Genomic DNA, 12,596 nt, shown 5'->3' with positions numbered 1-12,596 from the left:
ACACACACACACACACACACACACACACACACACACACACACACACAAAAGACATTGAAGGAGACACTAGAAGATGGAAAGACCTCCATAATCATAAAGAAGCAGAAAAGTAACCCACAGATTCACTTCAGTCCCCAGAAAAATTGCAAAAATATTTTTCATAGAAACAGGAAAACATTAAATTTATATGCATATTCAATTAGATAATAATAATTCAGAATGGGAAAACTTGATTTCCAATTGTAGAAGAATGAAACTAGATTCCTGTCTGCCACCTTCCCCCAAACTCAGTTCAGAATGGATCAAAGAACAAAGTTTCAGGCCTTAAGGTAAGATCTGAAACAGACAAAAAAAAAAAAAAAAAAAAGGAAAACATTTCATGATGTAGCTATAGGTAAAGATTTCTGAAAATGACTCCAATAGATCAGGAAATAATCCCAAGAAATGACAAATGAGATTGCAGTAAATTAAAATGCGAGACATATTTGGGAATACCTTTGAGAGCTGTGCATTTGATAGAGGATAGAGGATTTTATACAGCTGTGTAGATTCACATGCACATACACACTCGAGGGAGAAAGGCATTTGGGAATTAATTGCATCTGTGCAAAGAACATCATACTATAGGAAATGGCTGAACAACTGAAGTGTGCATTATGTTTAGTAATTATGCATTGTATTTAGTAATATTCAGTAATATCAAGGGTTCAAGCTTAAATGTTTTGTTTGTATCTTTAAAGTGGGTACAATATGATTGCATTTGATATTATTAGGCCTTGTTTGTGAAGTGAGAACAACGTAGGTTCTTTCTGTTTTCAAATTAATTGAAAATTTATATTATGAGACTCATTTAACATGGTATATTAATATCAACTTAAAATTCAAGATTTTATGAGTTTGTAATTTGTGAAATTTTAACTCAATTTTCAAATATAAATTTACTTCTGAATTTTATAATATATTGGCATAAAATCTTGAAGGCATTTTATATCCCCTTAAGCAAAAGAAATTAGAATATTCTTTTAGGGGGCTGGAGAGATGGCTCAGTAGTTAAGAGCACTTTGTGCTCTTCAGAGATCCTGGGTTCAATTCCCAGCAACCACATGGTGGCTCACAATCATCTATATGGGACCTGATCACCTTTTCTGCCATACAGGTGAAAATACACATAGAGCACTCACACATAAAATAATAATAATAATAATAATAATAATAATAATAATAATAATAATAACAACAACTAAATTTAAAAGACTATTCTTTTAGACTTTAAAAAATGGGGGGACATTATTTACTTTATTTATAAATATGGGTGTTTGGCCTGTGTCTCTGTATGTACACCATGGGCGTGCAGCACCAGAAGAGGTCCAAGAGGGCATGGGTTCCTCTAGGACCAGAGTTACTGACAGTTGTTAGCTGCCATGTAGGTGCTGGGAATTGAATCTGGGTCCATGGCAAAAGCAGCCAGTATGCTTAACTACTGAGCTATCTCTTTAACTCCCTTTCTTAGATTTTTAACGGTTTATCTGGCAGCGATTCATGTTATGTGATTATAGAAGATTTTTAAAAATTTTTGTTTGTTTGTTTGTTTCTTTTTTTTTTTTTTTTGAGACAGGGTTTCTCTGTGTAGCTTTGTCTGTGTTGGAGTCACTTTGTAAACCAGGTTGTCCTTGAACTCACAGAGATCCTCCTGCCTCTGCCTCCCTGAGTGCTGGGATTACAGACTTGTGCCACTGTGCCCAGTTTTGTAGTAGTTTTTGTTGCTGATAATTGTACTTTAGGTTTTTACCTTTCATGATATTTTTCTTTGCATTTTAATTTTTAATTTGAGTTCTTTTTGGTAGCATCTTTTAATATTAAGCATGTTTTACTTTTGTTTATTTAGTCTGCATGTGAGGGTGAGTAATGTGTGTGGGCATGCTTGTGCAGTGTTATGTATGAAATTGGAGGACAACTTGCAGAAGTCCATTCTTGCTTTTTTTCCTTTGTCATGTGGATACCCAGGATCCAGCTCTGATCACCAGGAGTGGTAGCAGGCACTCTTATCTGCCGCTGAGACATTTCATTGTCCTATTGACAGATTTTATGGGGCACACAGAACCCAGAAGTAGGAGGGTTATAGAAAATGCAGTGTGTGATAATTCACCTGTAAACCTAAAAATTGAGAATAAGATCACTAAGTCTCTGTTTCATTTTCAATCTACCTCTGCACTCCCCTGTTTCCTCATATGCTAGAGGGAGAGTTAGGTAGGTATGGCCAAGAACACTTCTGGTTGACCCTGGTGCCTCCTGGAGGAGAGGGGAACAGGAAATTGATGACTGATGCCTTGTTGGGCCTTTTTCCAATGGCAGTCTTCAATGGTGTATTCCTGAGCTTGTGATGATCAACATTTTACATGAATCCTTGAAGCCCTTAGATGGCAACTTTTCAAAAATTTTGGTGACAGAGTCAGATAGACTTTATAAATGTATTAGATCAAGAGAATAAACCACATAAAATAATTTCAACAACTGAAAAATGAAATTTTACTCCTGCTTAAACACCAAGAATCAATATCAAAAACTGTATATGTACTAGGCTGTAGTAAATGACTCATTATATAAATTTTGTTTAAATATTTAGGATGATAACAAATTCAAATAGATGGATTAGCAATCTAGATGTAAGAGGTATGACTGTAAAGCTTTGATATAATAGAGGATAACAGTGTCCTACACCTGATAATGAAAAACTCACAAATACTGTTCAAAATATGTACATTTTGATGAATTATTTTGGTGAAATATGTTTCATTAAAATTACAGTATTTTCACCATGATAAGAAAAGAAAACTGACAGTTTAGGGGAAAAATATACTTGCTTAAAATAGACAACAAAATAATGAAGAAACAGAAATGAAAACAGATCAGTAAGAAAAAAGAAACTAAATGAAAATATTGCCAAGGTTGAGGATAGGAATATGTTCACATCTAATAAGTATTTGTAAAGAGTGCAACCCGCAATACTTCTCAGGGGATATGAATTTAAGCAAAGGACACCACACCGTCCTCAAAACAAAACGACAGCCTACAGATTGGGAAAGAATCTTCACCAACCCTTTATCTGACAGAGGGCTAATATCCAGTATATATAAAGAACTAAAGAAGTTGAAAAGAAACAAATCAAGTAATCCAATTAAAAAATGGGGAACAGAGCTAAACAGAGAATTCTCAACAGAGGAATATCGAATGGCAGAGAAACACTTATAGAAATGCTCATCCTCATTAGCCATCAAGGAAATGCAAATCAAAACGACCCTGAGATATCACCTTACACCCATCAGAATGGCCAAGATGAAAAACTCAAGGGACAACACATGCTGGAGAGGTTGTGGAGAAAGGGGAACCCTCCTCCACTGCTGGTGGGAATGTAAACTGATACAACCACTCTGGAAATCTATCTGGCGCTTTCTCAGACAATTAGGAATAGCGCTTCCTCAAGACACAGCTATACCACTGCTAGGTATATACCCAAAGTTTGCTCAAGTACACAAAAGGGATATTGCTCAACCATGTTTATAGCAGCATTATTTGTAATAGCCAGAACCTGGAAACAACCCAGATATCCATCAAGAGGGGAATGGAAATTGTGCTATTTTTACACAATGGAATCTTAGGAAAGAAGTAGGAAACAGTAAGATCTGGAGAGGACAGGAACCCCACAAGGAGAGCAACAGAACCAAAAAATTTGAGCACAAGGGTCTTCCCAGAGACTCATACTCCAACCAAGTACCATGCATGGAGACAATCTACAACCCCTGCACTGATGTAGCCCATGGCAGTTCGGTGTCCAAGTGGCCTCCATAGTAATGGGAACAGGGACTGCTTCTGACATGAACTGATTGGCCTGCTCTTTGATCATCTCCCCCTGAGGGGGGAGCAGCCTTACCAGGCCACAGAGGAAGACAATGCAGCCACTCCTGATGAAACCTAACAGACTAGGATCAGAAGGAAGAAAAAGAAATCCTCCCCTACCAGGGGACTTGGGGAGGGGAGTGTGTGGAGAAGGGGTAGTTCGGAAGTCATTGGGAGGGAGGGAACTAGAGGGGGGATACAAAGTAAATAATGTATAATTAAAAAAATAGCACAGTGTAATGCTAAAATTTGTTCACCAATGTGGCTAATTAAAAAGGAAATAATTGTTTAGGAGTCTCATACATCAATTACAATTTAAAACAGCTTTTTAAAAGAACTTGGTTATCTAATACCCAAACTGAACATATATCTTCTGTTCTAGTAGTTCTGTTTGTAGGAATGAACCCCTCTTTCCCACACTTGCAAAGACATTTCTACAAATGCTTATGGCAGTGGTGTTTGTATAGTTGTAGTAGTAAGACTTGGAGAGTTCCAAATGTCTGTCATTAGGAAAACAGAAGAACAAATAATATCAATGGAATTAATTAATGTCCTGAATGATCTGTAACTGTAGAATATAGTATGGATGAATCTCTCAACTATGTTGATTTTAGAAACTTTTTTTTTTTGTTGTTGTTGTTGGAGAGAGAGTGTCTACTCATTCTGGAGGACAGGAAAATGTGAAATTTACATGTTGCTATAGTAATTTTATGTAGCCCATCAGTTTTGTCAATTATTTGCCCTTTATGGGCTTCTGCTTTTCTCATCTATCAAATCTGTGAGTCATTATTAAGCAAAACTATGACTTACTGAGTTCAGTGGTTGGCTCTAATATTGCATTTTACGTTTATTTCTTTGGAGTCTGTATAGTTGAAAGGCAGGGATAAAAGTTATCATTTGATAATTGTGGTCTCCTTTTAAGTAATTTTTTTGTTTTTTCATTACAGGTAGCCAGAAATGGAAAGAAAAGTGAGCAGAATCTGTCTTGCTTCTGAACCCAATATAACTTATTTTCTGCAAGTGTCTTGGGAAAGAACAGTAGGATCTGGCTTTGTTATTACGCTTACTGATGGCCATTCAGTCTGGACTGCAGCAGGTAATCTTGACAACAAACATGTTTCAGTTAAAAGTTAAATAATGTCAGCTGGGCGTGGTAACGCACACCTTTAATCCCAGTGCTCATGGTGGCAGAGGCAGGTGGATTGCTGTATGAGTTTGAGGCCAGCCTGATATACAAAGGGAATCGAGGATAGCCAAGGCTACACAGAGAAACCCTATCTGGAAAACAAGCCAAAAAAAAAAATTTAATATTGTCCTACTGTTTAGTCCTCAGGGACTCTTCTAGTTAAAGTGGTTTTTTTTTTTTTCTTTTTTTTTTTCATAGACACAGGTAACAGCAATACTCATTTGTCCATGTTATGCACTTCCCATTTTCATATAGGTCTGTAATACTTGATGCTATTTTCTAAAATTGACACTCTGTACAGTAGCTAATGGTGCTTTTTATGTCCACTTTAGTGTTTGGACCGACTCATAGTTTATAGCAATCTCTTTACAGAAAACAGAAACAGCACTATATAAAATATTTAACCCTCTGGGGGCTGAGAAAAGCCTGGGAGGCAGAGGAAGTAGATTAGTGGGGCCAAGAGATTCTGTTGGGTGGTAGGTGTGGAGTCCTCATGCTTCGCTTTGACTCCATCTAGTTGTATAGCTGGAATTTCTTTTGAATGGGTATGTACTGCACTTTTAAAGAAATAAAACAGCCCCACAGCCTACCACTGTAGTGCAAGAGTTACATTATTATGTGGAAATCTGGCTGTTTTATCATAAAGACTTGTTTTTATAAAAGTTTTCATCTGATCTTTTAAGCTGTGAATGGGGTCTCAAGTCATATATAGCCTCTGACAGGGGCACCTTGTTAGTGCAGTGGGTGGCATGTCAGTCTCAGCTTATGGTAGGTATAAAGTTAAAGCATTACAATTATGTTGTTTTCATATACCAAAGCTTTACTTTTTAAAGTATTTAAACAAAACCCCCTGTTTTTGTAGTTACATAACACAATTATTTCTAGAGTTGTAAATGGCATATTAGATGACATTTATATACTCTTTATATATTCTAACAGAGTTTCCCTCAGATTTATCACTATAATTATTTCCTCTAAAATTAAAGCCATCATGAAATTCTGTTTCATCCTTGCTTGGTACAGATACTATTACCCAGCACAATCAAAATGAATGAAACTTCTAGTGTTTTCATTTGTCTTTCATGGCAGCAAATGAAGAACGTTTACGTTTTTATTCTAGGAAAGCAAAGAGATTCCAAGGAGAGTGTGTTCAGTACTTATGTTACCTACTTGAGGTGTGAATTTCTCTGTGACAAATATCAGGTACCTCCTGCTTGTGGCACAGTGGCAGTGAAGGGAGATTTGTTATGTGAGTGCTATGAGCAAGTATAGCCATGTGACCGCGCTTGCTTGAAAGAGTAGAGAATGTGTGTGGCTATAAAACCACGGGGATGCCTCAGTGCTGACCTTTGTTGAGTTAGTGCACTCAGCATACTTTATACATACATACACACACAGATACATACGTAAACAGTAATTAGAGAAGAGAGTTTTAAGTATATTAAACTAGTTAGAAAAAGATAAATTGAGCTGATCACTTCACAGTTAACACATTTGTAGATGAGAACTTCACTTTCCTATTTACTTACATTACACATTTATTATGAATTCACTGCAGTCTTTGTTTTTTTCTGTAACTAATATAATTTAGTGTGACAACAATGTGATATGAAGCTTCTTGCTATAGTCCCTGGTGGCTTATTAACATTTTGGCTTCCTGTAGTGACTATATTTCATGCACGGAATTTTTTAGTGCAGTCTGTAATGATTTTATTTTCAAAATTATCCAATGAAGTTTTATAGTTTACATATATCTTATGCCTTGCATTATCCATTCATATTTTCTTGTTCAAGTCTTAGGACAAATATGAGCAAGTATTAAAATGTATCTTTTTATTTAATTTATTACATACATGCTGTATGGTACCTTACAGACATTACACAATTAAGAATATTGAAACAATTAAATAAATGAAACATGAAAATAGGTTTTCTTCCTATACCTCTTCCTGTGTTTTAGTTGCTGTTGTTCAACTTTTGATTGCTGCAACCTTCAATTATGGACAATTTTTACTCTATTCATTTAAATGGAAAGGATGTGAGGTTTGTTTTAATCTCCCACACACTAAGCTTGTTGATTTCTTTCCCATTAGCAATGCTTTATCTAATGAATGTTTGGTGACCTAATTATCATGTGGCCTGTCATCAATTACTTCTGTATTACAGAGTGTTGTGTCACAGGGTTAACTCACAAAGTAGGTTAATGATTGATGATCACTATTTGCCTTGTAAAATAATTGCTTTTGGCAGCAAGAAACTTCTATCACTTATCTGTGGGGTGTGTTTAAGTATATCAAGCCTTACTAATGTTTTATTTTCAAATATTTAAATTTCTGAATAATTTTTAAAAATAGGTCATATCTGAAGTAGTTGGTAGTAACATTACAGAACTCATAGGAAAGGCCTCTGTGAAAACAGGTCTCCTGTGTGATGCCAACGGTATTCTTAATGGCACAAAGTGTCTTCAGCTCCCTGACAAGGTTAGAATAAGTCTGTGCAGTCTTTACTTACATATAGGAACATTCTTTCAGTGTATATTTACTAAGCTAAATATAATAACAAGATGATGTTTTTGAAGTTCCTGCTAGTCTATGAAGAGTTCGTCATTTTTATGTTCTTATTTGTCCTCTCATCTTTTAATGAAGTTGTTTAACTTTATTCTGGATGTTGTTACTACATTTTCATTCTAGCCATTTTAGGTTTACAGCATGAATGCATACAGCTATGCTGTTGTTCTTAGCATAAAAATAAACTGACAAACATGCTACTTTTCCAAGGTTGAGCTTTGGAGTAGACAATAAAAATTTCATCTTCCCTTTAAATAGGAAATGTTTATTCAGGCTTTTAAAAACCAATCCCCAGCTTCACAAAAAGAGCAACAGAACCAAAAAATCTGGGCACAGGTGTCTCGTTTGAGACTGATATTCCAACTAAGGACCATGCCTGGAGAGGACCTAGAACCCCCGCACAGATGTAGCCCATGGTAGCTCAGTATCCAAGTGGGTTCCCTAGTAAGGAGTACAGGGACTGTTTCTGACATGAACTCAGTGGCTGGCTCTTTGATCACTCTTCCTGAGTGGGGAGTAGCCTTACCAGGCCCCAGAGGAAGACAATGCAGCCAGTCCTGATGAGACCTGATAGGCTAGGGTCAGAGGGAAGGGGAGGAGGACCTCCTCTATCAGTGGACTTGGAGAGGGGCATGGGAGGAGATGAGGGAGGGAGGGTGGGATTGGGAGGGAATGAGGGAGGAGGCTATAGCTGGACTATAAAATGAATAAACTATGATTAATATAAAAAATCCCCTATTCACATAGTTTTTGTTACGTTGAATTTAATTTACATTTTTAAGATTTTTCTTTACATGAGTCCTATATTAACATCATTATCACATCTCCCTCTTCTAACTCCAACTCTTGTGTATTCCCCACTCCCTCTTAAATTCATGTTCTTTACATATATATATATATATATATGTAGTTATTTATGTATATATAAATACAGTCTGATGAGACCATTCGGTGTTGCTTATAGGTATGTGTCTTTAGGGCTGACCAATTGTGGGAGCTAAGCCACTTTAGGAGGCTTATCCCTGGAGAAGACTGGAGAAGTGATTCTCCCCTTTTCAGCATAAATATTTTGTGGTTCTTTATCTAGAAGTAGTAACTTCTGAGATTTCTTCCATCCAGGCTGGACAATAACTGGCATTGCTATTATGTAGGTCGTCTTTTAGCAACTGTGGTATTGAGATTTTATGGGTGTTGCTTTCTTGTGACATACAGAAGACACTATCATCCAGCAAACATCCAGGTTTTCTGGCTCGTTAAACTTTTCACGCATTCCCTGATGTTCCCTGAGTCTTAGTAGTAGGGATTGTTGTGGCTATGTAATTGGCATTGGGCTCTCTATAGTCACTTGTTTTCTGTGTTTTGACCAATGGTAGATTTCTTTAATGTTCTCTGTCTTCTACAAAAAGAAGCTTCTTTGAAGAAGAGTGGGAACTACATTTATTTCTGGGATAAGGGTAGGAATTAACTATTTAGAATGTAGTGGCAGCAGCAGGTTCTCCTCTGTGGTCCATGACCTCACCAGATACAAGTTCTGAGCTAGATTTACTACTGTAAAGATAAAAAATTCTTTCCTATTGCATGGGATTTAAGTTCAATTAGACAGCTGTTTACTGCCAAGGTATAAGTGTCACAATTGTATCCTTGAGAATGTCTGGCTTGGCTGTTCATTATTGCATGACAGTTGGGTAGGACTATTGATTCTTTTTCTCCCTTGGAAACTTATATAGACCTTTAGATGCTATAACAGCTAGTTCTCAGGAGATTTCTAGTTCATTTACAGCTCAACTCCTCCCAATCTCTGTCTGCAGTAGGTAGAGGCAGCAATAGTGTCTGACTTTCATGTTCTGGGAGGCATTTGAGGGCAACTGAGCTGGAACTGAACTGGAAACTTTTTCTCTGAGAAGTAGGTCTTATCATATCTGAAAGTGCTGTGTAATTTCCTCCCCCTCAACCCCCTGCCACTGACCTCCGTTTCTCTTCAGAAAAGAGCAGGCCTCCCAGGATATCCATTAAACACAGCATAACAAGATACAATAAGACTAGGCACAAACCCTCATATCAAGCCTGGGTGAGACAACCCAGCAGGAAGAAAAGGGTCACAAGAGCAGATGAAAGAGTCAGAGACACCATCACTTCCATGGTTAGGAGTCCACAAAACTCCTAAGTGAACAACCACAACATGTATGTAGAGGACCTAGTATAGACCCATTGCGTTCCATGGTTGCTGCTTCAGTCTCTGTGAGCCGCTATGAGCCCTGCTTAGTTGATTCTGTAGGTCATATTCTCCTGGTATCCTCAACCACTCTGGCTCTCACAATTTTTCCTCTCCCTCTTCCCAGGGCTGTCTGAGCTTCAGGGGGAGGGACCCAATGGAGAGCTCCAACTTGGGCTCTCTCTCTACCTAATGTTTTGTTGTGGGTGTCTGCATCTGCTCCCATCAACCTCTCTGATGATGATTGTGCTAGGCACCAATCTTTGAGTATAGAAGAATATCATTAGGAATCATTTTATTGAGTTTTTTCCTAACATAGGTCTCTGGACATTGAGACACTTTTGGTCTCATCATTAAAGAAAACTGACTTTTTATCAGCTATCATAAACCAATACATTTTTAACTTAGGGTGGGACTGCATGTTCACATTCCCCCATTCCAGGGTTCACATAATTTTAAGAGAAGAAATATAAACAAAGGGATGGTATCTTGTTTTTTTTGTTTCAGAAATTAAGTTTTTCATATTATAAAATTAATTCACAGGAGGTGGAACATGGAAAATTATTAGATTAGATGACATTGAGAGCATTTCCTCAGATGTGAACACTTGAAGGTAAACTCCACCTGTCCAACTTGTTTTGTATGATTAATCTATGTGTTTATGTACAGAATAATCTGTTACACAGTTTGTTTCCTTACACAATTGTAATAGATGAATTGGCTTAATAAAATAAGTTAAACATTTTAAAATAGGTGTAATTTCTTTTGAATGAAATTTAGCATAGTTGTTATGTTTTCCAATTTTTGTATTGGCACATTACTTGGTAAAGTACTTGCTGATTACTCATATGGACCTGTGGCCTGGGTTTTCACATGCATGTGGAAAAGATGTGTGTAACATCTGTAACCCCAGTACTCAGGGATAGACAGGATTCTCATTGAGTCATGTCAAAATAGTATACTAGAGGTTCAATGATAGATCCTGTCTCAGAGAATAGCTGGAGAGTGATAAGGAGGATAGCAGGCGTGCCCTCTGGCCTCCACATGTGCATAGGGGCACATACACTTTCACAGAATATGTTAATGAGGTTACATCTCTAACCTTGTTCTATTTATCAATGATGGTTGAAAACTTAGCTATTAATTGTAAAAACAAACAAACAAACAAACAAAAAAAAACATGAAAAAAACATAAAGAAAAAAATTTACAAACAACTCCATATATAACTGGTGAAACCTACAGGGAACTCCAGGAAGGCAGTCATCGGTCTGCTCAAGACTGCTTCTGCTGAGAGTTCAGCTGGTGGGGCCATTATTTTGATTTTGTTTAGGCTGTCATATTGCTGAGATTGTGAGTGCAGCATTTTTTTTTTTTTGGAAGGTTATCTCACAGCATGTGTTCTAGTACCGTTTCTTTCAGTTTTTCTTCCTTTCATTCCTGGTGATTCCTGGGAGGAGGGGTTATGTTGTAGATATATCATTTGGGGTTGAGGACCCTAAAGTCACTCATTTCCTGCAGTTTTACTAGTTATGGATCTTGGCAGTAGCCTCTGTCTATTGCAAAATGAAGCTGCTTTGATGTGGGCTAAGAATTATACTTTTCTCCATGCATGGTCCTTGGTTGGAGTATCCATCTCAGAAAAGACCCCTGTGCTCAGATTTTTTGTTTTTTTCCTCTCCTTGTGGAGCTCCTGTTCTCTTCAGGTCTTTCTATCTCCCCCTTCTTTCATAAGATTCCCTGAATTCTGCCCAAAGTTTGTGTATGAGTTTCAGCATCTGCTCTGATACTCTGCTGGGTAGAGTCTTTCAGAGGCCCTCTGTGGTAGGTTCTTGTCCTGTCCTCTCTTTTCTCCCCTTTCCGATGTCCGTTCTTTTTGCCTTTCTGAGAGAGGATTGATCATCTTACCCAGGATACTCCTTGCTTAGCTTCTTTAGGTGTACAAATTTTAGTATGTTTATTCTATATTATCTGTATAATATCCCCTGAACAGATGTGGCCATGGCAGCTCAGTCTCCAGGTGGGTTCCCTAGTAAGGGGAGCAGGGACTGTCTCTGACATCAACTCAGTGTCTGGCTCTTTGATCACCTTCCTCTGAGGGGAGAGTAGCCTTATCAGGCCACAGAGGAAGACAGTGCAGCCAGTCCTGATGCGACATCATAGGCTAGGGTCAGAGGGAAGGGGAGGAGGACCTCACCTATCAATGGACTTGGAGAGGAGCATGGGTGGAGATGAGGGAGTGAGGGTGGGATTGGGAAGGAATGAGGGGGCTATAGCTGGGATACAAAGTGAATAAACTGTAATTAAGAAAATAAATTGCAAAAAGGACTATACTTATCTTTGAGGATAAGGAAAGGCATTTAACATACTGTTTGAAGCCCTTGATTAAGGGAAATGGCAGTAGTTGCTCCTACTATAGGGTCTGTGTCCTCTCCAACCATTACACGTTAGCTAGGTTTACAGTACCAGGCTTCAGTTCCCTCTTGTTGAGTACACTTTAAGTCTAATTAGATGGCCATTGTTTTTTTTTTTTTCCAAGATAAAAATGGCACTATTGCACCATTAAGTATATCTTGGCCAATTATTATTTTGCTTTGCATGCTTTGCAGTTGGGTGGAACTATTGATTGCATTTGTCTTTTGTCAGGTTGCATAACACTTTCTGATATAAGAGTAGTAACCCTCACATAGCAAGCTTCCACATCAGTACTGATCCATTGTCTCCAGTCCTGTATTAGAA

The 12,596-nt window shown here is 37.6% G+C and overlaps 1 protein-coding gene across 3 annotated transcripts in view; it reads left to right on the top strand.

Moving 5' to 3' along the window:
- Positions 1-12,596, top strand: part of Xrcc4 (X-ray repair cross complementing 4) — a 219,191-nt gene that overhangs the window by 6,452 nt on the left and 200,143 nt on the right. For all 3 annotated transcript variants that reach the window (XM_055625807.1, XM_055625805.1, XM_055625806.1), the window contains exon 2: positions 4,842-4,990. In XM_055625807.1, coding sequence (XP_055481782.1) covers positions 4,852-4,990 — 139 coding nt within the window. In that variant the 5' untranslated portion in view covers positions 4,842-4,851. The remainder of the gene's footprint in view (positions 1-4,841; positions 4,991-12,596) is intronic.

Source organism: Psammomys obesus, unplaced genomic scaffold, assembly GCF_907164565.1.
Source record: "Psammomys obesus unplaced genomic scaffold, mPsaObe1.curated_primary_1811, whole genome shotgun sequence".
NCBI classification, from domain to species: domain Eukaryota; kingdom Metazoa; phylum Chordata; class Mammalia; order Rodentia; family Muridae; genus Psammomys; species Psammomys obesus.
The sequence above is the reverse complement of the archived record's forward strand: the minus strand, read 5'-3'. Positions and strand labels throughout refer to the sequence as shown.